Genomic DNA, 26,896 nt, shown 5'->3' with positions numbered 1-26,896 from the left:
TATATATACTTATATATATAAAATAAATATATTTTAGGCTGTACACTGATAAACTAACATATCATGACACCCACTAAGGAGCGAATTTTGGAAATTCTAGCCCTAAAGGGGTGAAATAGGGGTTGAACGTTTGTATGTAAGTCCGTAATTTTTTAAGTTAGATACATGAAACTTTATTTTTGGGATACTGATTAAAAAGGAGTAGATACTTATTTAAGTGTTTATGCATATTCTACCCCAACGGGGGTGAAATAAGGGTTACAAGTTTGTATAGAAGTCCGTCATTTTTTAAGATAGAAACATGAAACTATATTTTTGGGCTACTGATTAAAAATGAGTTGATACGTATTTAAACGTTTCTGGATATTTTACGCCTAAGGAGGGAAAAAGGGTTAACATTTCGTATACAGGTTAGTCTAGAAGTCCGTCATTTTTGAAGTTAGAAGCTATGAAATACACACCAATGTCAACAAAGACGACTTACATTAACGTAATATTTTAAGTTAATTTGTAAATATATTCAATTATTCATATTCTACGCGAGCAAAGCCGCCGGTAACAGCTAGTAATAAATAAACAGCTTATAACAAAAATTAAATAGGTATGTGAGTAAGTATTTAGACATGCTTTGTATAATGGAAGCTGAGTTTGAATTTCCTTACGATGTTTTCCTGCACTGCCTAGCAAAAGGTAAATTATAAACACACGACAAGTAAATACACGAAAACTAAGTGTTGCTTGCTCGGGTTTGAACCAATAATATTCGATTGATATATAGATACGCAAACCACTGGTCAATCTCAGCTCAAAGAGACTCATATAGAGGAACGAGATTAGAGATATGTTTGCAAGTAAAATACTGCAACTATCATTCCAATTCAAAGTAATACATGAATGGAATTAGAAAATTTGTCTATTTTTAGACTGTTCAACTTATATTGGTCCCTGTAGCAACCAATTTAAAGCAAACTCATACCACACGCATATTGTTCAAATTTACCGTTCAAGATAAATTAGTTCTACGTTTTGGACTGTCAATCACTCCATATTAAGGGACGCAAGGTTCAAAACGAGGTCGATAAACAATTTATAACAAAATACGATTATAAACTTTAAACATATTGGAATAAGACTCAAAACCGTATTAAATTGACAAAACTATTTGCAAACGATATTTTTGTATATATTAGATACTTTAGTGATTTTCTCACGATGCAAAACGTTTGCAAACCATTTTTTTAAAGGTCTTTCAAATAAGGTACTTTTGCTTTTTTTATTAAAAAAATATAAGTTTTATATTGAAAGTTATATTTAAGATATAATTGATGTTACAATAAAAGCCAATTATTTTGAATAAACTGTTTAAATCTAAGCAAACTTAGATCAGCGTTTTGAAAGGAACAGCTATTTCTTATTAAGTCCACAACATCTTATTGAACTCCTAAAAATAAGCTAACAGGAATTAAATATCGTTTGCATTATAACTGCCTGGTTATGATGTTGTAATATATCAATAGTTATGACGATCGATTAAGAGCCCTAACGCATTGCAGATTTACGCGTGATTGTTACGCGCATATCAACCGGCGCCAAAGGACTATGTACATACAAAATTAAAACGCGCGCGAACTGCCTGTAGTCACGACATACCGCGTTATTTGGTTTAATGTACAGAAGATGTTCTGCAACGCCATATAACGGCAAATTTACAAACAAACAATGTCTTCAATTAATATAAAAAAAAAACATTATACAACGACATACCATATATAAAATATCCTTCGAACAATCAGAATTACCCTCCACGTTTTGACATACGGAAATAAAAAGTTATGTAGCCATAACTGCGGCTTAGTCAGGGACAAAACTTTAATATGAGCATAAATGTTTGATAATCGTGCGAAGTAAATAAACATTATTTATCCTACCAATTAGATATTATTGTTTTGTTCACTTAGCATTTAGAATCTAGAATAACTTGTTAAGTAAATAAACTCAATCAATGTCAGGTTGTCTTCCTGTTTAACTTTATATGCAATATGGTATAAAATTTGCGTTATTTATGTTAACTTATAAATAACTTATTAAATTTTAAGATTCAAAAACTTGAAGTTACTTTACAATTTACTATCGAATCGTTAATACTGTTAACGTATAATAAGTAATTTATTCTTCAACAGATGTGAAAGATTAAAAATTTTACTAGTATTCTGTTCAATAAACAAATGTCAAAAATATAAGATCATAAACTTACTCTGACGAAGATCAGCATTCTAGTGTCTCCAATTCTGTATTTTCCCTCCGAAACCCGTACCATCGGAAATTGGGTAGGACAGGAGCATCTCTCTACCAAATCTCTGACACGCTCATCCAAACTTCTTAAGTCATTTGTGACCAACTGCGGCTGAGGTCCTGACGGCACTAAGCCCAGTGCTGAATCATCTGGTCTCAACTCTTCACCGGCTAATTCCCTCTCGATTTGCTTCTCCATTTGAACGAGTAATGGAGCGGGCATTCCTAGAACTGCTCCCTTTCTAGCTACTTCTAGAAGACACAAGACAACGTGCTTCTCATTTTTTCGAAGACATAAATCGTCTGTTTCAAATAAGAGACATTCCAGGATATCCAATGCTTTACGGCACCAGTCGATGAAGTTGGATAAATTATCTCTAGCGAAGAAGGTGCCAGCTTTAGCAGCAGGGAGCATGTTGACCGGTGGCCGGGTACGCAGTGCTTTCGCAAGAATCAGAGCATCTTCTGATTCTGGAACCGGTGAGTCTAGGATGAGTCTTGCTGATTCACGGACAGCGTTCGCGTGCTGCAACAAAATAAAAGTACATTAATTAAATTAGATTAAATTTATTGATGTGAATATTTTTCTAATGATAGTATAGAGACGCTTGGTAGAGCATCTCTAATGTCTTTCATTTCCAACTAAGCGTAAATATTTTCAACATAAATAGAATAATATTGTTTATATCTTCAAACGAACTGTTTGTTTGAACAAAATCATCTGAAGTACCCATATAGTGTTAATGTTGGAAAAGTAAATGTTATTTACGTTCTATTTACCGCTTTCCTTCCTGGAAACCCTTTTGTCTAATATATTTATTGACATCTTAATCGTTGTATATGTATCACGCCAATTAAATACAATAATGGTATATATATTAACTGCCAATACTGCTCATTTTCGCCATATCAGTGATAGTTATCTTATAGTCAATAAAGTAGAACCTTAAAGTTTAAATATGGATTTATTGTGCCTATTTATTAATTTATGAGATAAATTACTGTCCGGTAATAAAATAATATTTATCGCTAATTCTATTTTTAAGTGAATCGTCTTTATTGTACGACTGTAACGGAATACGATCAGAGATGATGAAGAATATACGTTTAAATTTCCAACAGTTTAAAGGCCTTTACCAAATAAAGAAAATCAGTAAATGTATTTTCAGACAAGTCAATCATTAATAGCAACTAAACTTATGTCTGAGAACAGCTATATATGAGTAAATGGAAATAAATTTTCAAGCCATGGCGCCACAGATACCATTTACTGCCATATTTGCTACAAATAATGAATACCAAATTTGGTTTGACAACGATTTTTTTCAATCTCATAATAAACTTTCTATATCAAGTTCCCATTTGGGCAAATATCTGACAATTTGATAGAGGAATAATAAATATATTTTGAAAGCTGTGACTTGACAAGGTCTTCATTCAAAGATTTTTCCATAAACAATGGTTAAATAGTTTTTATTTCGAAAGTAATTATTGTTTATAGACATTAAACTTTCATAATTTGAGAAATAGTGATCGAATTTCGTCAAAGAAATGGAATTTCACAAACGAAATTTCTCTAAGTCGCAGATGTTGCAAGCATTTTCAAAGGCAATTGTGTAAAATTCAGACTTGCTAATGTTGTACGAGGAAGTGTTAGGTTTTGCTGCAGCATTTGTAAGGATTCATTGTTCCTGCGTCTTTGATGCAGAAACAAAAGGTCGCATGAAAGGGCTTGGGAAAACGTGAAGTTACCTGGAGTACTTGTTAATGCTCAAAACATAATACTGTCTCGGTTTTCTGAGAAAACCTTGATTATAAGATCCTCGGTATATTATTTATGGTTTTTGACTTATTTTCTTAAGAATAAGAAAAAAAATTATGACTATTAACTATTCCTGATACAAAACATTAACTAAATAATATCAAAAATACGTATTTAGAATAAATAATAATTAAAATGAACTGTTTAAAGTCTAAGCAAACTCAGACCAGCGTTTTGAACGGAACTGTTTTTATTCTACAATACAAAGAATTAATAAATAAAGTATCATTTAACAGCTGAATGAAAAACAATGAAAAAATTTACATCCATAACAAAAAATAATTAGATCAAATAGTTTATATATGTTTGAATAAAAGTTGAATAAAAATTACGTTAATGACATAAGATAATATGTATCATTACAATCGATAAATAAATGTAAAGGATGATGTATATATTGGATAAAATTTCAGTGTAAATAGAATACGGTAAAATAATAGTGCACGGTAAATTAATATAAATACGTATGTAATTTAATCGTCCGAGAAGAGTAACTACTGAGTATCTTTCCGGTTCTACTGGGTTGAATCTACATTTAATCAACAATCTGAAACGTTGCTTTGGCCAGGTTTTAAAAGTCCTTGTCACTGTTGCTTGCGCGAGCGATGCCGTGACGCCTCCAGAGAAGAGGAGTGGGTCTGCTGGTTTTTTAGTGGATATTTAGCTGTGCTAGGCACCAAGTAGTCCATATAATAATCATCGTATTGTTTCTTAACAAAGAAAGTAAAGACCCTTTTCCAAAGTATATAGTATCTACTCCCATATAATGAAGAGGTATGTACATATATGTATGTGCCTACGGTTTCACCTGCGTTAAATTTGGATTATTCTGTTCCATACAATGTACCGAATTTATTGATTTAAAAAGTATAGCAAAGCAAGAATACTATTAACAAATTAACATAACTTTAACGAGATAAATGGTTTTAATCCAAATAAGCCCACTTTACGTATAACAAGGCCCAAATATCTAAAAAATTGAGTATAACCTACTAATCAAGCTTCAAAGTTTCAAATGAAGATAGATATAATAATTATTTCAACAACCAAAAAAAAAATAGAATAAAATATATATACGTCGTATGTCTTGCAAGCTATAATAATTGCTCAAATCACAGGACAATTTTATAATTGAGTTACGTCATGCGCCGGCGCCGGTCGGCGTCGCTAATATGATATCAAGCTTAAATAACAATAATTATATTGTTCCATATTAATTTTGTGTTTTGTAACAATATTTTTTATAATAATATAAAAGTCGCGTTATACATATAATAATATCAGTCTGGAAAAAAAACAAATGCATAAAAATTTGATTAAAGAAGTTACTATTTACTTGGTGCGTTTTGTGCAAGGTTATCAAATGTCCTACTGTCAAACAGCAATACTTAGTACTGTTTTGTTCCAATTTAAACGTTGATTAAGTCAGTGTAAAAACACAATTGACATACCATCTTAGTTCCGAAGATTGGTGGCGTATTGGTGATGTAAGAGTTGGCTAATATTTTTTACAATACCCATAAATGGCCATTTCTATCTATTTTATTTTATTAAAAAAGTAATATATTAAATGAGATTGGATCGCACTGGATAATTTTGTTTTACATTTGAAAAAAATTATCAATTTTTTTTTATAGTTACAACACTTATTACCGATTGTCCGATTTACAATTACTAAGTATACTCATAAATGCGCGTGTGTGTGTATTTACGTATGTAGTTAATTTAGCGATTAATTAGTGCAAAGGTTAAAACTGCAAAACATGATGGCATTATTATTAGAAGTATAATCGGCATTGAAATTTTCATTCAAATACTTTCATTAAATATACATAATAGTAATACTTTTACGTTTTAATAGTTTAAGTAAAATTACCAGATGTACGGAAAATGAAAGAACCAGATCTGAGAGGAACTGACGAAAATAATCAACCGGTTATTTTTTGTAAAATACAATTGATTAAGCTCAAGTCTTGAATTTTAATACTCAATGGATCAATGTGAGAGCCGCAGGATCTATTGCCCGAGCTATTATCGGAGGATACAATCAACTGAGTCAGAAAACGGGAATCTCAGTAATTCCTTGAAAACGGAGTTTGTTAGTATTATGACTGTCCATATATTGGATTAAAACAAACAAAATATAAATTAAATCCTTTTTCTCAATCTAAATCCGTATCTAAGATATTACAAAACAAGGATAGATATTCAAAAAGACACATTGAAATTGTAACTAGTACAATACTAACCGCGAACCAACCCTCAAGGCCGGTTACAATGTTTTCATCTAATAAACGTTAAGCGTGAATTTAGTTTAACGGTTAAATTGATTCGTTACAGATAATCTAATATTTAAATATTGTTATTTATTATTTTGTTTTTACCTAAATATGGCGGCTTACGTTCGAATCTTGTTCGAACTATTCGAATTTTAATTTCGTCCCACAATTGGAACACCTAACTTTTTTTTTTTAATTTAATTCCAGACAAAGCATAAAATTTTAGGGCCTAATGTTTGGCTGTGTTTTTATTGTACCATTATCTTTCGCTGTGACTTTATAATAGTTGGATAAATATTTACAATCTCATATCGGAAGTGTTACTAGGAAAAGTTTCAACTTAACTGTCAATATTTTTTTTTAATAAATATCTACTGAGTATATGTAGTATGCTATATGTAGAAGCTGACTGATTAATTATATTGTGCTTATAAATTCCTGGAAATTGAATTATATTGAAGTTAATACGTAGGCCGTTTACATCCAATCGCAGCGACAATTTTTTTCTTATACTTTACTCAAAAAATAACTGTATGCTGGGCAACTAATGACAATAACTTGAGTCGCCGCAGAGGTTATAGCGGGTAAAAATTCGATGAGAAACATTTAAACCCAATGACATAGAGGGCAGCCGAGTGGGTAGCTTACAAAATGTATACAACTTATGTTTCGATCATTACTTTAAATTTTATTATATATAACAAATTAATTATCTACTTAAAAAAAATTATTTCAATCTTTACGACAAAATGTCATCGGTTAGGTAAACAGTATCGCACGGAAAGTAAGTTCGACAACCGCCAAAACCAGCTGAGGTCGATGACCTGTCATGTCGGTTCAAGGTCGATCGATCGTTTCTAAACTTACTATTAATAATACTATTAATTGTTTTATGATAAATTAATATTTTCTACGAAAGTAAAAGATATGATGCATTAAACTCACATTCTAGGAATGTCTGAATATATTACAGAAATTATCGTTCCGTTGTAACAGGGTTTTGGAATGATTAATAATATTATTATTTATTTATAACATATAACAAATAAAATAATGAAACAAAATACGAATAGTCCATATTTTAGAGATATTGGTTATACCTAACATACACGCTTTCATTGACCATTTTATATGTTATAATTATAAACTACTAAAACGACGTGCCTGCTAACCGTACCGTTCCGATTCCACGATGTTTATAGTTGACATTTGTTATATAATGAAATTATATAAAAAATAAAAAAAACCTTTTAATAAATATATAATAATATTATTATCTTTGTATGCATAACACGCACACAACTGAATACATCTTCCTTAGACTTAGTACTTACTTGTTTTTATCTTTCCATTACATCTAATTGAATTGAAACATTACCAGAGAATTGCCATAAATGTAATTACCATAAATACCACTCGAACGAATATGTATCACTCTAAAATAGTTTGTTTGGGGTTCCGTACCTCTAAATGAAAAAAGAAACCCTTATAAGATCACTTTGTTTTCCTTCTGCCTGTCTATCAGTCGAGACATCTTTTTTTCGGGATCGCGCAGGGGTATAAAGTTGAAATTGAAACCAAATAATGATGGCTGCGGTTCCTTGGAGCTGGGAAAATATCGAACTAAGTCTACGCCATCATGAGATATGGCCGTTTATGTCGTTTGTTTTTATTAAATCGGGAGAATGTCAGTCAAACGTATAACCGTAAATATTAACCATTTCTTACATTGACAATCCGCCACCAACCTTGGGAACTAAAATTGTGTGTCCCCTGTACTTACACTGGTTAACTCACCTTTAAAACCGGAAGATCATAAGTATGTATTCGTGATGACCGGGTTGTACTTATACTACCTAAACGAGCTTGTCCTACCACAAAGTTTACTGTTATTTAAAAATAGCACGATAATTTAAAATATGATTTCATATTTTCTCAATAAAAAATAATCAATATTTTATGTTTACCCTCCTTGAAATATGTAAAAAAATATTTATAAAATTAACATTCCGAAGTCTAGACGCTTGTCTTGTAATAAAATTAAATAAACTACATTAAGTCGAAGTATCAATATCGGTTTAATCAATTCAGTGGTAAGCACAATTAAAAAAGAAAAATATCTTTCGTTGTAATGTGTCAACATTTTCATGGTAAATACTCAGGACAAGTCTCGAACTGACACAAAATTTTGCCTTTTTTGTTGAATTAAATTCATTCAGCTATTTGCTAATTCTCAATGCAACTAGGACTCGGTTTTATACTATTCGACAGCAGAAAAAGTATTTCTGCGGCGTTGAGACATTTCCGGTTTCTTACATTATGCTCTTATTAAAGCCAGAATAAGAACTATGTTAAAGTTTTTTTTTTAAATCTGAGATACCTATATAAATCTTAAATGCAATAAATAAAACGTTCTATTATTTAGTTAAGAATTATCACATAAAATGTACCTACAAACAAATAATTTATGTAAGAAACTTTTTAAACAATTTCCATTTGTTCTACGATTTAATTAGGAATTGTCCTGTTTTTATATAAATCATGGTTACCCCATTTGTGTTAAATGAGGAAGTTATCACAGCACTTACTCGAGCACGTGTCTCGATTACAAAACGATACAATTAACAACACCAGAGAATATGTAAATAAGTGTTAATTTGTTTGTAATATTCCAATCTTAATACGTCATATTATATAATTATTTTAAACATACATATGTATCCTTTGGTTCTAATTATACTGTATTCTGGAACTTTTCGTTTATCGCTAAGTACTTTAAGCGCTTTAGGTATCTTAGTCGCTTACTTTAGAAAAATAACAAATAAAAAAATATAAAAAAATAGCAATACATTCTAGGCTAATATTAACATATAAGAGGCGGTTGATTTTCTATTTACTATATTATATTAATGCTTTTAGCCGATGTATCTAAAATATATCGTTTTTATTTTGAATCATCAGCTACATACGCTGGATAGACAATTTGTATCGAAAGGTTACTTTTCCCTAAATTAAATACTGGGCCGGCTTTTAAAGGCGACGCAGACGAAGAATAAGATTTGTTATTCACTTGTTTTAACGTTGTGTATAAATAAATAACGTTGTCTTTAAATTGATTAGAAGTATCATTTATATTCAGGAGTTAATCAGACTATATCATCAGATATAACGTATGACAAGAGGATAAATAAATCATGGAAATATCACATACATCTGACTTGTCCCATGAGAAAAGTTATGTCGTTTATCATAATCATCATGATCTTGTAATAAAAGCTATAAAAAAACCATGAAAATTTTACTGCAATAAATAAAATAAAACATAGACCTGAAATAAATCAATTTTCACTAGTTACGATTCAGCTAAGATCAGGAAGATCGGTCCAAGTTGCATCGGAATATATTCGGGTCGGTATCGAACGTTATAGGATCTATTCAGTTGAAAATCTTTCTTAACACCTGAACGAGTTGTCTATATATAGATACTACGTCCAGACCCAAAGATATTATTAGCACCAGGAAGTTGGCTGGTTCAATTAAATTCAACACGACAAATAGGCGTTGAAACAAATACGGAATCGCCTAATACGGCGAGGTATAATCGACTAATGGTCATAATCATCAAGATTCCATCTCAAGGCAATGCCAATACCGGCCCTAAATGGTCAGGGGACTTGTAACGAGGCTATCTAAAGTTCCTTCGAAACCCCATTACCGAAGGAATGGTTTTTGAAGCTTCCTATTAAAATTATTTTATAATTTTTGCCTGGCTCGTTGGTCTAGTGGCTTGATACAAGACTGAGATTCGGAGGTTCTGAATTAAAATTTCAGGTATCTTTAGAAATTTATTTAGCTCCGCCGAAATACTCTCATTAGCAGTTCATCTGAATGTTCTGAATGTTCGGAGTGCTTACTGTCCACTGCCTGAGAAGGACGTAATAGAGTTGACCCTGCGTTCGAACTTAGCAAAACACTGCAGTGTATTTATAATAAATTAATTATGTCATAAATGTAATTAAATTTGATACCGTTACACTCTGGTGTTTGTCGCCACTATTCCAAATATGTTTACATCTTCTACGATGCTCAGATACATTAGTAGTTATATAAGCTTAGCAGTTATATTCTGCCTTTTATTTGACAAATGACTAATGAGCAACCTTTTTAGCAACATCAAAACGGTGGATCATAACTACCGCCTATTCAGGAAGTGTTTGAGTTACACCATGCCTCGATTTCACGGGACACAATAGTAGACCATTTTTATTTATTTTCTCAGCGACTGACTAACTACATCCGGGTTTATGTATGTATCTATTTACTGGTCACGGCGAGTTGTTTATTAAACATCGTTCTCGTCTCATATTTTAATCATGATCCTACATATTTTATGGAGGCAGCCACTCGCAATCTGCGTCGATAAGCAAGAATGACAAATGGTTGATTAAATTTATAAAATTGTTTTTATACATTTATTATCGTTGATCGAACTCCCGATAAGTGTTCTTAAACACCATAAACGGCTAAATAAATTCCGTTTATGCGATGTCGTCGCTTTAATACGTTTCATTCATCACGGTAAAGTCAAATTAAGGGTTCTTCCGCGTCTTATCAAAATCGTAAATCTGTTGAAGTGTGAATTTTTATGAGTCAGTCACCCCTGTTGACGACGAGGAAGGCCTGTGACCTTGTCGAGCGTTCGACCTCGAGTGGCACGGGGCGGCGCGCTCCAGCCCTTATATGGCAGGTCTCGCGCCTGCGCACGACACTTGATGGCTTCCAGGTCACGTGGTACTTTAATTACATCTAAATTTTCGCATTTATCGTTGTCAGCAGGAAATTGTTTACGTGTTTGTACGGTCCTTGCGTTACGTTAAAGGTTTAATAACCGACACGACCATGGTCTCGTAATTATAATATTAAATTAGTCTTTCTGACATTCTGCCTGTTTTTGGCTCCTGACCCCTGTCAAGGAGCCTCTTATCAAAATCTTTCTTCTTGGTCACAAAAAATTGTCACGCTGCGTTCGACGATTCGTTGTACTTTTGTTAATTCATTATCTTTTTTGACGTGTCCTGTAACTCGTTTCGAGTACTATATAATAAAGAGGAATGTTTAATATGTTAGTTTATATGTTAATAACTCATGCAAATTCACTCCTTAATCTAAGTCAACATTTCTGTTTTTAAATTATCATGCTATATACATATATTAAGTACTTTTACGTACGTAATTTTTCCATGACTCTTGAAAACATTATGAAAAATATAAAGCAATTAAAATTACGATAGTTTTTTCAAAACATTAAATCAGTGGATAAGAAATAGAAAACAAATACGTATGAACTTATTTTTATCTCGCATGTGCCGATATCGATTTCGAATATAAATACACGTGCAAAGTCAGAGCCAGATGCTAGTATTTTATATGCAAATTACAACAACATACTTCAATATTATAACAAGTTTCTTTTATAAAATTCCCTAAATTTTAAATTGAAGTCTTGAGACTTAAAATATGACGACATTTTTATTAAAATAAGAAGATGCGTATATGTGTGTCTGTTTAAACTTCTGACTTTTTATATATATACTTTTATTCTAGCTACCAAAAGTAACTATATATCAGAATACTATAATTAAATTTTATACTTATGTATAAAATAAACAGCCTTTAATTCACTACCAGGCTAAGGGCTGCTGAAGGAGAAGGTTTGAAACCTACTCAACAACGGCGCTTTAACGCGGTGGCTACACATTACACATGTGACAGAATTTCATTGAAATTAGACACATGCAGATTTCCTGAAGATTTAAATAATAAGTTTAATGTTTATATGTAAGGTCGATTTACAAATTGTATTTAATATATACTATGTTCAAATATCAGCTCGCTGCACACAAAATGCCTTCACCGCACGCCAATTTTTATTTTTCATTTTCCCGCGATTTTTGTCACTCGAGATGACAGATGCCATAAAAATACAGATAATATATATTTTACATAAAATATAAATCTAATACCACAATAACTATATTTATTTTTATTTATTTAATATAATTAATTTCAATGTTGTTAGCGTGCAAAATGTTTACAGACGGATAATTCTGTTACAGTTTTATTACATTTTTATGTTAAGAGTAGTTACGATAGTATAATGTGACCGTGTTAAGGTCCAACAAGTTATTGCTCGTCAAAGTTTTATCTTAGTACTCGTTATATCAAGGTTGGCACAGCGAGTGCACCGGAAACGGAACTGACATAGATCCTTGCGAAATGTATTCATTTGACATTGTTCGAGGATTAATATATCGATTGCTATTAGTATTAAGGAATTTATAATTCAATGTCTTTTACTGATAAAAAACGGTTATTGATGCCTCCCAGCATCATACTAGAGAAGCTGTTTTGTAACATTTCCAGAAAGGAAAACAATACCACAATAAAAAGTTTATTAGCTTGTTAACTTTGGATTTAATATATCTTGTAAAATTATTTAAAATGCTTTTGCTAGGAAACCTCACTTGTTTTTTTTTAATGTAAGAATTAAATCCGACTTAAGAATCTATTGAAAGTCCTCAAAAAGAGTATAATATTACCCCAAAAAAAACACATCAAAATTCATTTGTAAGCAATACAAATTTTATATTATACGTAAAAACTAAAACTCTAGTGTGTTACTTCATAAAATGACTTCGTATGGATTTCTTAAAAAACATTCATACAAAAAGTGTAACAAATAGATATTTAAAATAAGTATGACTACTAAGAAAATTAAACGAAAGTTGAGAAAAAAAAGTGTGCGATGGCCGGGAATCGAACCCGGATCAACTGCTTGGAAGGCAACTATGCTGACCATTACACCACCATCGCATCTGCTGTAGTTGACAAAATACGCAGCCATTATCATCTTTTCGCTTCAATCTAATGTCATTGACCTATGAATAATAAAAACAGTTTCATATAAAAACAATGCTTATCAACATACCTAACCAGTTACTGGGCCATTATTCCGCTTTTTGTTTATAAAACACTAGCATTTTTTTACACATGTTTTTAACACAAAAAAAAAAAATATTTTAGGCAGATATGCGGCATTTTAAGATTAAGAACAAAAAAAGTGCGCTTTAGTCGGGAACCAAAACACACTACAAACCTAAATAAATATGTTAAACGGAAACAATGATAACATGTAACATAATTAAATTACATATTTAAATTTACCGTAGAATTAATGTGCATACACTAAGATATTTTTTTTACGATTTTCTTCATGCTCATATTTCCATTCGAATCCGGTATCACGATCAAGCTAGAACTAAGCGTAGGTATTTAAATTGATACGAAGAAATATTTATTCCTATTATAAGGAAAAAAATCCATTGTCATAGTAATACCAGTTCTAAAATAATCTAGAATTGTCTGAAATGTATCGATTTTTGTATTTTTTGTACAGATCGTTTTTCCGCGATATACTTAAACGGCATTCCATTCATAGTATATAAATCGAACGTGCTTAATATATTAAACAAACAAATTAACGATATATTATTGCGTATGTGATAAATTATATACATATACTAGTTGAAAACCTGGCTTCGTTCGGGTAGAGTAAATAACTAAACTAAACGAATACGGTTTATTATTTACTTTCGTATAACATAGTATAACTTTTTCGTGAACGTGATCTATAATTTATTACGGATAAGTTTCCATCGAGTCTACCGTACCCCTGCACGAAATTATGTATTTGGAACACACTTTCTGAACGCACCCGTAAACGTCAAATATGACCGCCCTTTGAACTGTCATATCATTGAATTTTATGGATTTAATATCATTATTTTTTAACTATATATAATTGTGGATATCTTTCGATCGGGTCTATCGTAGTCTTGCACGAAATTATTAATATAGATAAGAAATAAAAAAAAAAATACAGTGCAACCGCACTTAATTTTTGTAAAAAAACCATCGTAATAGTTATGCATAAGGTTATGTGTCGGATGATAGGCTTTAGTACAATATGAACGGGTTGATGGGGAGTAATGGAGGTTTGATAGATATCCCCAACAAATACTGGCCAATAATTTTATTTCATTAAGTTAAGATGTCTCTAGATGGTCAGTTAGGACATGTAGTATAAAAAATTGAATAAAACGAAACGAATTCATTTCAATGAGCAAGATAATATTGTGATAGGTAAGCGCGACAAGGTGCTAAATATGTGCATATTTTGTATCGAATCGCACGAGCGTATAAAGCAATGATGTGCAAACTAATTGATCGATAAACGATTATCGACATAAACGTCACGGATTGCCTAACTGAATAATAAAGGCATTAGGAATAGGGTTGTCTATATTTACTTTGGTAAATATGTATTATATGCACTTTAATGCGCTTAAAGTGTGCGAATTAAACTTATTAAAACGTATATTGGATGCTTGGATTTGAACCGGCAAACTTCGTTGAAGATCTATGCACTCTTTCCACTGAATGTCTTGGCTCCATTAAGACCTATCATATATTAACGTAACGTGATTATAAAACCAAAGAAGTGTAATAATCATATAATAACTGTTAATCTGAAACGCCATTTTATTGCAAAATATATATTTTTTTAGGATAAGAGCTTACAAAATCAGATCTGCATATAAGACCAGAATTTTCTTTTTAATTACCAAAATATAAATACATATGTGATTCGATAATAACAATCGAGTAAATAAAGTTAATACAATTAAAAACTATTAAAATATTTTTTATATCACATATAAAAATACATATATTATTATAAATGTAGCAAGCATTTTATCAGCCCTGAGGAGCGTGCGCCGGCGCATCGGGCGCGTCACAATTACTTTGTAGACCGCCGCCGGTGGGTCGTGATCGTTGAGATTGCGCGACTGTTACCACGCATTTGCATATAATAGGATTCCAATATTAATAAAAAAATATGCGTAGAATAAGAATATAATTAAAACTTAAAGAGAATAATATTAGAAATAGGGGATAGAGTACTCGTCTATAATTTTACTAGGTAGGCTTTGTGCAAGCACATCTGGGTAGGTTAGAAAGATTGATGAGTACCTTATCAAATATTCTACCGCTAAAGAACATTACTTAGTGTGGTTTCGTTCAAGTAGTAGGCATACATAATCTGAGTTCCTATGGTTGGTGGGTCAATTGCGATGTAAGGAATAGTATTAATTCTCACAGCGCTCATGTCAATGGGTAGCTGTGATCACTAACCATTAATGGACCATTTACGAGTTCGCTTTCCTCTAGTGAATAAAAATAAACACATTAAAATCTAAAGCTTTATTAAAATGACAATCCAATAAATTAAGAAATCATATGACTCATAGATGTCTCAAATATAATATCAAGATATCGTAAATTGTGTTGACTGTTTCTCATAATGTCATTCAAACGATATAAAGCAACCGATCAAATCAATCAATATTATCAAATCTCAATCGGTTTAACAGCCATATGGCTCACTTCGTTTTAGATTTAGATAACGCCTAATAATGTTATATTAAAACGTCTAAAATAACTTGTCTTACTTTGCCTTTGGCTTGGCGTTCAATACGCCGGAATTTTTATGATATTCACAGTAATTATATGTTTGTGATTGACTTACTTCATTCGACTTAGTAATATATCTTATCTTATAAAGCTAATCACTTAGTTCGTTTGTTTTTGCGCTAATCTATGGATCATCAGTTCAGTTTCTATAAAATATTTTGAGAAATATAGTTATATATATAGTTTATAGGCTATATAGTATCACCCACACACATACGATCCGTGGAGATGTAGCAGTAACATTTAATAGGGGGAAACCGTGCGAAACAAATATTATTAGATATGTTGTATAATTGAAACACAAAGGAGAACATAAAACAATTCTATTTTACGATGAGAATCTCCTGATCAATGGCCTAAAAGGAGCAGTCGTTTTTTTTTTATCGAAGAAATTCCAAATGTTGCTGAGTTACTTAGTTTACTCCCAGGTTAATCTAATTATATTAAAAACAAAATAAAAAAACGAGTTATTTACTTCATGGTCACCCCATGTCGGCACGTTTTGTCGCAAACGCGAGATAAACCCGTGACCTTATATAATTGGCGAGCGTTCCCACGACAGATTTGACCTATGTCCTTAGTTAGCCACAAACGGCTGTGGCGCCTAGCTTGAAGAACAATAGGGAAACTCAAAATGACCTAGGTCTAGCGTAGACTGTAAGGTCTTTGAAGCTGTTATTGTTGCTAACAACTGACAAATAACTGATGGCACGTAAATGGTTGTTAGTAGTAGATGCCCATGATGGAAAGTACCATCATATACAGATATAGTTTTAATAAAATATAGAGCAAAATAAATTACAATCATATGTACAGCAGATATGCCACATATGACTAATATTTAAATATAAACAGAAAGTTCCTAACAATTTCGACGTCTTCATTGAAGATGGTCATAGCCTAACCGATGTTTTTACCCAAAAAAGAAAACATATTGTAATATCTAATATTAAGATAAATTTGTTTTCCCATTTAACATACTTAATTAATTTGATAAATACAGTTGGTTTTTTGTTTGGCAAAGCAGGGTGGGTACAAATTGTTTACATAAGTACGTAACTTTAAAAAATACTTCTGTTGACCCGTATGTAACCCTAAGAACTTCAAATGATCCAAGTGACGAAACTAAAACAAAGTAATTATAAACAGATAACATTTTAACACTGTGTTTAATGGACGTGTCAACGTTCATCACTAAAAAAATAATACAATTATTATCAAGATAGCTTTAAACAGTGCAATGGTTGCAATCACAACATTGTTAATGTTCTAAATTCTCAAATATACATTCAAACTCCAAATTGCAAAACGGATGACAATTTCAGCAAATCGAACCATTAATTTGTATTTAAACTGATTGTCAAGATTAGAATTCTGTTATTCACTTTTAGTATACCTGTTGCCGTATTTCAGATATTAATTTCATCATAGTTTGTTAAATTTAAGCAAGCAACACCTGCACAATTCCCATAATTTAGGCTTAGTCTTGAAAGTTCATTGAGTAGCTCGGAATTTGGTTTACCGTAAATTTGATTTATAAAATATATCTTTTATTTCTTCTATTCCCCGTATGTTCGAATCGTAAGCATTATTAAAAATTTTAGAAAAACATTCTCATGAATTTTCTTCCCTCTTTTTTATCAAACCTTACATGTTCCTCGTGAGTAGCTTCCAAAAAAGAAAAGAAAATCGGTTGACAAACAGAGGAGAAAAGGGTAAGGAGCCGTTTTACCTCTGCATATTTTTATACAGATTGTGCAAAACTGTGTTGCCAGAATTGAAACGAAATAGCAATTTGTAATAATTCTAAGGAACTAAACCGATGGATGAGAAAATAACGTCAGATTTTATGACATAGCAATTAATGTTATCTTAATCTTATGACAATATCTATATGCTTAATGATTGGAAATACAAATATTTCCAATCATTTGCTCAATCTGTTGAGATGAGGAGGCCACCGTCATAGTCTAAGCAGAGGACACTAGCTCAGTGTCATCTCACTGGCACAGATTATACTTCAAAAGCGGTAGTCATACCTTCGTGGTGTTCGGTAATAACCGGAATAGTTTAACGTGCTCTGTGGACCAAGTTTAGAAAGACCCCACACAGAACAATTGTTGATCATTACTCGTAATGAGTATAACAAAACAGTTACACAACAAAAAATAGTTTTTTCCTATTCAAGATTTGTGACACTAATTATTTGTAGTCGTGTGAAATATCCCTTAATAATAAGGATCGCAGAATTAGATAGTCGTGTGTTGATAGGAATATGGATAAAATGATATATGAATCAAACGTAATATTTTCGTTTTAAATCCTGGAAAATACCACTAAAATTACCAAAGTTTACATATATAGGAAAATGTCGTCAGAACGCTGTAAGTGGTAAATTCTGAGATATATTTATGACACATACAAACGTCACAAAGTAAGTCGGTTTTCGTTAATGTTTTCGTTGACAAGCAAAGCATATACCAAACAATGATATATTTATGTTCTAATCCATTTACGTCGGAGTTATCGAAGTTTCACTTGCTTTATTATAATATTAAATTTCGCAAATTTTATTATACAATATTGTAAACAAATCCTTATTCGAGAGTCTATTGAATTTGTCGGCGTCAGGCGCACTGCGGGAACGCATAATTCAATATTAAGGGCCATTTGTAATGACGTTACAATAGATGCTGCGAGGAACGATCAGTGCTAATATTTTATTGGTAATGTTTTGTGCAATACATACTTAATTTTAAACAAATTTGTGTCTTATAATATTGCTGTAAATATAATGAATTACTTACACTGTTTTTGTTCTAACAACCTAACATCGTGTATGAATAAAAAATTTAATAATTAGTGAACATTTCGTAATTTTTCAACCGTAATATTTTAATCCCTATTATGTCTCTCATGAGCCCTCGAACTATTTATCTTTGCACTAGATTTACATGCAAATCGAGTGAAGGTTTAGCAGGTGAAGGGTTAGCAGTATTTTTATATACGCTCTTAAGAGTTTTTTCAAAGAAAAAACCGTAGCTTTTTAAGTCCTTTAAGGTTCAAAACCCGCCTCGAGCCATTATTGTTATTTTCATCATGGATGTTGTAGTAGCAGCTTAGAGTTAACAATTTGGTAGCGGTCTAAGCACGTGTCGGATTGCAGTTATATCTACCGAACTATGAGATTCAGGGAAGAGGGTTCACTTTTGCGGCCAACCTTGCGCACTATAAAATCTGTACTAGTTGAAATTGTCCACCGAAGGCAAAATTAGATAGAGATATGTTTAATACTATATTATTCGTACGTTTCGCTGCACGGTTTAAATCGCTATAAGGGGAAACTATTAGGATTATCCTCTTCTGTTTCTCTCAGTATTATTCCTAATGAATTTACCCAATTCTCAAATGAGTACTAAACCTATCAGTCAGCCTGACTCGTCACTCAATTTTATTTATAACAAATTCTTACAAAAAGATAAGTCCATATCTTATTGAAAAAATTTAACGTTTATAAATATCAATTTAATTTAATACTAATTTTCCACCAATTTAATTTGTTTTTGGTGAATCAACCTTGACCGGACACAGCCCAGTTAGTAGTTAGGTTGTCGCAGAGACAATCAGAGGAAACGCAACAGTACATTTTACTTTACGACACCATAACATTATGTCAGCTGCAATTTCCTGCTGCGAAACGACATATAAATTATTATAGTGACTCATATCCAAGTTATGATAAGCGTAGAGAAAAACTTCAAGTGAGTGAACCAACTGTTTGTATGTACCACATAGAGCCAAAACGCTTCCAACAATTACAACAACGATGACCTGTGTTCATATTATTTGTTGTATGAATATTACACCTAATGTAGACTTCAATACGTGGTTGATTTTTGACAATCAATAAGTAAGCTTAACGCTTCTTATTGAATAAATATTATGACTTTGAGTTTGAATATTTTTTAATATTTAGGTATGTTTTAGATTTTGTTGTCTCCCTACTAAACAAGGGGCAAATAAGTATTATATCCCATGATATTTTCGCACGAGTTATTAATTTATAAAAAAAAAACCATATTATAAAACAATCAATACATATATAGACATAATATCCGTACACTATATATTATATGAATAAGTATCACACGAAGTGTTTTATAAATGTTCTGTGCTATTCTTAAAAAACTAACTTCGTATGTCTTGAATGGTTTTTTTAGGGTGACCCGCTATTTTCAAACGTGAATCGTTTAATTTTAATTGTTTTGTGATAAGTTAATAAATAAATAAATATTAAGCCTAATATACCTTAGTGGTCCATTATTTATGTTTATATTATACGATATATGACAAAAATTTTAATTTACATCTCAAAAAATATACAAAATAAATCGTAATATATAATTGTTGAAAAAAAAAATATAACTGAGATATATAATATAATAAAAAATAAACATCAATGACCAGCGAGACCTAATTTACGATGAATGAATAAATTACAAATCAATCAACTTTAAAAAAAAATATATTCGAGTAGGCTTCTACGAACATTTAAATATTCTTTTCGAATATTATTTATAAATGAAGTGTGATTGCAATACATCGATATAATTGGGACTCACAAATTGTTCTGTTCCCTGTTTTTTGGACATAACTAATTCATAACTTTGTGTACGCGATGCGTGCCAGTTTTTCCGATGTCTAACGATACTTTAATCACTATCCTTTGGTGAAAATCGTACGAAGTCTTTTGCAAATTATTAAGTTTATTGCGTTCAGTCAGACTGACGCAACAGATGACTTTCATTTATAATATGTATTTTTTTGATATGCAAATATGTAAACGAAATGTTCAACAATTATTATACGAGTAAATAGGAAAGCTACAACGGTTTCAGAAATTAAAATCCCGGAGAAAAGTCGACAAGGAACTCACTAGTTATTCCTCATTAAACAGGATATACACCTGTTAATTAAAATACTATTGAATTCACTGAAAATAAACATATCCTGTTTAATACATACCATGACATTGATTAGTTTAAAGATGGCGTCGTGTATGTAACTCATCCAATTAAGCGAATTGTTCGCTGCAAGGTGAGAGGGGCAATTACAATATTAATTGTGACCAAATACATCGTATTAACTCATAGCGTAGCACATGTTCATTACGCTTGTATTATTTTACGACTTTGATCGTATTAATACGTTAATATTTTTAGATAATGAAATTTTAGTTTTTAATCAACTCATACAGATTAAAAACTTTTTAAATTATTTTTGTAAACAGATAATTTATAAAAAAATGTAACTGTGTTTTGGCCACTTACTATTCTAAGTTCAAATAAGTTAAAATTAATACAATTACAACAATTACTCACTTACTATATATATTTTTTAAATAACATTATGTCTAATTTAAAAATTAATCGAAAATAAAGTTTTTTTTTTAATGTTGCACACTTTTTTATGTAGAGATATTTTTAAGTTTAGGAGGTACAGGTGTGTTGTACGCGAGGCCGATGACTCAATGTTAAAATTGCGAGTATGAGTATCGACGGAAATATTTTCAATTAAAAGAAGATTTTTACCGATACTTCATGCAAATGTATTTGCCTTGAATTGAAATTACGAAAAAATTTACATAGAAATATATTCTTTTATGTTTTTATTATGTTGTAAAGGGTATTATCTTGCCTGTGTATTTTATGGTCACGTGTTTGTTTTAGTACCATATTTATTAATTGCAATTATGTAATTGAAAATATATGTGAGCAGCATACATAAACACATATAATAAAAAATATGTATCCCAGTAGATGTTGGACAAGATGTTACAAAATGTTTTATTTATAATACTGGTAAAAAACGACCTGATTGTAAGTGGTAACCAACGCCATCGATATTGGCGTTGAAATATTGAAGCATTCCTTATACCGTCAAAGCGCCAAACCAACCTCGAAAACTAATATGTTATCGCACAGAGCAATGTAAAAATAATAAGACCCCTAGGCCCGGTCTCATTTATTGAGAATTAAAAAAAAAAACAGAAAATACTGAAGTCAACGAATATTATTTACCTAAATACAAAGTATTTGGATATATTTGGAGTCAAGGCGTCTTGTCGTAATTATGCAGCGATAATTTTTTTTTTAATTATTATGTAACACGAAATAGAGAATAGGTAAAGAAATATCCATTTATTGGGGACAGAAAAAAAAAGAAAAAGAATATAAACTCTTTTAAAGTTTTTTTTTAATTACAATTAAAACTAGTACAACTGCACAATAGTGTGATAATAGAGTTTAAAGTAGTTCTAAATATATTTGTTTATTTGGTGTAATTGTCACGCAATGGAATACGCAAGCTTTTTACATTTAATACTAGTAGTATTTAGGTTGATCGCGTAATAAGGTATGAATACAAGACTACCGTCACGTGTAACTTAACGATTTTAACCCAAAAAACGTTCAATAACATCGCCTTAGTAAATCTACTTGCGTCTTTTTAATTAACTGATATTATTACAATTGAAACATTAAGTAGTTTCGAAAGTCAATTTCCGTACGTTTAAATCACTATTTTAACTTTCGTGACGTTTTATTGTGTAGTATAATTAATTCTTTATTAAGCACCATCTTAATCAATAAAATAAAAAATTATGCTTGAAAATTTTTGGTCTAAGTTAAATAAAAAGCCTTTTTTGACAAACAAACAAGGTAGTCTAGAAACTGACGAACACACACGTACCTTAACCTTAATATGTTAATTTTATGTATCTATATAATTTACTAGACCAGTATTTTTATTGCATCCCCTGGTGCCAGAATAACTGATTTTTCCTCCCACCATTCCATATGGTCATTAATTTGTATAAATGTTAGAAGCTTAATAGTAACTACAATATATTTATAATCGTATTACTGTACATATACAAAGTTTACTTAAGGAATATTAGCTATGTTTTTGTGTAAATAAAATATAATAAAACTATGCCCAATTTGAAATTAGCTTATTAATAATTGTCCAAAAAATCTTTGATATTATTTTGCTCAACAAATCAGATCATGACAGAAACGTATCTCGAGTCTCCAATTCCATATGTCCCCCTATATAATAAAAATATACTTACCTTACATTATCCATATATATATATATTTTATTTAAATATATAGTACTGTGGCTTACCTGTAACAAATGAAGGGTGACATTAATATACAAACTTTATGATGATTGCGTTACTGAAGTTACTAAAATCAAGATAATATGTTACGTAATAGACAACAAGGTTTTAACTGTTTGCTTAACATTTAAGCGTGAAATAATATCTTACATTTTATGAAATTTTCGTAATCAAACTCGAATTATTTTAAATTACCTATTGCTTCAACTTGTTTGTTTATCCTCAGTTATATTTATCAGGCGGAATCAAAGAAAATTATTTCGAAATGCATAATTAATTTAATAATCTTAATTTAGAGTAAGAATATTTTCCATTGTTTAAATACCGCATAAGAGAACATCAGACGACAATTTCTTATAGTACCATACTTATGGTTCCGTACTTATTCAGTTATTGTATATGTACGCAAATAGGTACATCCTCTATTAATATATGGGGATCACCATCCGCCATATTGGATTGCTAATAACCGAATATAGCTTAAGGCAGTCTAGTGCTATTTTATAAGGCTGCACACCCTGAGATAATGGATTCAACCTGGGCTAAATTCTTAGGAGTAGCCCAGTAGATGACGTTAACGTGCTTTTGAACTCCTTTTCGTCGTGTAGGATTTGACGTCGGATAAGACGATAGCAATAGATAGTAACTATATGTTCTGCACAAGAGGCTTGTTTCTAATATAGACAACTATTATTATTATTATTAAATAATTCAGTTTCACAAACATAATTTATCGAGGAAAGTTCGACAAGTTTCAGTAAAGTACGTAGGAAGTACCACGGTTCCCAAATATCCGACTGGCGACCGAAAATATCGACGCGTCCGCTCCACAATACAAACCCGATTAGACTATTCGCAAAACATTTCTCGAAAAAGCGCTAATAAATTGAAAACTTACGACTAATATAAGCAATAAAACTAGACTAGATTATAAAATTATTACATAGTATTATATAAATAATTACAATCAATTTCCAACTATTAAATCTGTTAAAGCCTTAATGTTCTCGTTCCACGAGCCTTACGCCTCACGGCTCCATAATTACCCACAAAGGTTATATCGTTTAGCACTATGCCTATTACTCATCTGAACTATGTCTAGCTATTACGAAAATATGCAATTTACAATTACAGTGATGTCAAATCGACGACTATAAATGGAAATAATTCGTATATATTTTTTTTAAGGTCGCTATGTTAATTTTTTAAGTTTTAATAAAAATAAATGCGTGTATATTATTGCTCGTTTTATATTATATTGCTTAATAAGGCTGCAGATCTCAATTTATTCAATCTCCAGGTGGGAAAGTATTGCCGAGAAAATTTTCAGTAATAGCCCGAATTTTGAAGTGAGCCCCGTGCCTCGAACGGCACATAAACCCGTTGTTCCTGAACTTTCGTCAGCCGTATCGAATAGACGTCGTAAAGGAATCGAGTGCTCTATAAAAGTCAGTCAGTTTAGATTGGCCACAAATAGTAAACAAAATCGCTCTAAAAAAATTTGTAAATGTAAAATGAACTGTATCTGCGACACAGTTAATCTTAACTGATTAATTCATACTGATTCTTCTTATTTTGATAATAGTAAACCCCGACAGCTGACGTTTTGCGTATATAATAAATGTCAATGATAGCAATCTGTTGAACAATGTAGATCTCGATATACAGCAGCACCATCTAGCGGCGAGTTACAGAGTATATAGTTCAAAATCTTCTACTGACCACCATTAAAAAATACATATGGTAAAGTAGTCTATTAATCAAAAGCACATATACCAACATCCATTTTTTTATATTATATATAGTAGGTATAGAATCGTACAATAATAATTTAACCAGAATTTAGGTTAATAATAGTAACTGAATCGAATATAAACGAAACGAAACGACCACCTGGTTGTAATCAGACTCTTCTTGCTTTAGACATTAAGTTGATAAGACCTAGACTAGTTACTTGTTACCTTTTAAATGTATTAGATTGATCTATCCTACTTGAACAGACTAACATCACATTACTGCACAACAGTAGAATAAATGTAACAAAAACAAAATGTCAAAAACCTAGCAAATATTTACACAATCTAGACACGCGGTAGCGTGTCAGCCAAGTTCAAGTAACAGAACTGGCGAGGAGCACCGTGTGTACTATTACACGAACCATTTGGAGCCACTTTTGACCTCCTCATAACTCGAAAATAATGCTCTTAATGTACGTTAATACTAACTAAGCTGAGCACTGAGCTGTCCTCCATTCTTCTTAGATGTTCTGAGTTATGGTTTGTTATTATAAACACAAACTAGAATTTGTGTTTATGAACATATAAGAACTATCCAAGACAGACCTTAGGTTACAATATATTATCCTAAGTTATAAGAAGAAATGATATTTAAGTAGTTATAAATACATTTCAGTAAGGACCGTTGAACTTGGCACCCATTTAGATCTCACTTCTTTTGTCGTTGAAGTCAACAACCAAGGTATATATGATAATATTGGACTTGGATCTCATTTTTACATTTATGTTTTTGATGGGATAGAATATAACAGTAAGAAATTTAATTTCTTATTTCCAATTCCAATAACATTTAAATCAATTTATAATTTAAAACAAATGAGTTCGAAGTATGTAGTTATTGACCTTTTATAGATAGAATTTAGACCTTCTAAGTTGTCATATAGTAAAAATACAGGCTAGAGCGAGGTCGCCTACGCAGTGGGCGGTCTTGCGTAGGTGCAACGTGCTTTGTTAGTCTATAGCTATATCATTGCTGTGATACACATTTTAATTAAGTTAACTAACAATTCATTGCTTTAAACCAGTAAATTTAATTAGCTATTTGAAATCAAAGTTTTTATAATTACGTGGAGTCATGATTTTTCTTACTTTGTTCTAATTAAATTAGTTCAAATAGTAACCATGCACGCGCAGACAAACAAAAAACGAAAATTATATGAATACTTAGAGAAGATATGTCATAAATAATATTAACGGTTGAATGAATTGTTAAATGAGTATTAGTTTCATTAAAAAATTTGCTATATTATCCTGATGTACTACGAAATTAAAAGTAGACGATAAATTTTTCGTATCTTGTACTTTTAAAAACACAGGTTCAATTAATTTTTTTAAATCGCTTCTGCTTTCTTCTGTCAAAGCAAAAGTAAAATGATGAAGAGTAAAACGACCATAGCTAAAATTCTGTACAAACGAAGACGATTCTTAACGCACATAAATAATTCATTTAAAAAAAATTATAGTTGGACCACACATTTATAACTGGAGAGATTTGTATGTAAAATTATGCCAATAATGCTTAATACAGTACATAAATTATTTTATCGCACAGTTATGGAACATTCCCCGATTCTAAGGTAGGAAACAAGCTGACAAAGCAAACTAAAACAGTCTATGTTGGAAATGAGTACGAAGCTTATTCTAAAGTTTACCTTAACGTCAACGATTCCACAAATAAACTTAAAATCGCAATTAAAACACCGTGTATGTATAATACTTCTGTAATACTCTTCGTAAAATCAATTTATATAACGGCCAATTACCATCAGGTAAAATATTCGTTCGGTTACCTTTTCATTTTAAAAAGTGAGATTAGAAATATTATAACAATGAACAAAACTGAAATATCACTTATTTCACTAGAATTATCTAAAAAAAAATGAAATGCAGGCAACATAATTTACCTTGGCCATCGTATTATATGTACGTA

The 26,896-nt window shown here is 31.1% G+C and overlaps 1 protein-coding gene and 1 non-coding gene across 2 annotated transcripts in view; both read right to left on the bottom strand.

Annotated features, from left to right (window-relative positions):
• LOC113404581 (GAS2-like protein pickled eggs) overlaps nt 1-26,896 on the bottom strand; it is a 74,627-nt gene that overhangs the window by 10,305 nt on the left and 37,426 nt on the right. Inside the window, exon 3 of the mRNA XM_026645510.2 lies at nt 2,255-2,818. Coding sequence (XP_026501295.1) covers nt 2,255-2,818 — 564 coding nt within the window. The remainder of the gene's footprint in view (nt 1-2,254; nt 2,819-26,896) is intronic.
• On the bottom strand, nt 13,195-13,266 carry Trnag-ucc (transfer RNA glycine (anticodon UCC)). The gene has a single exon. It is a non-coding gene; the product is annotated as a tRNA-Gly (tRNA).

This window comes from Vanessa tameamea, chromosome 21 (genome assembly GCF_037043105.1).
Source record: "Vanessa tameamea isolate UH-Manoa-2023 chromosome 21, ilVanTame1 primary haplotype, whole genome shotgun sequence".
Lineage (NCBI taxonomy): Eukaryota > Metazoa > Arthropoda > Insecta > Lepidoptera > Nymphalidae > Vanessa > Vanessa tameamea.
This window is presented reverse-complemented; position numbering and strand designations above follow the sequence as displayed.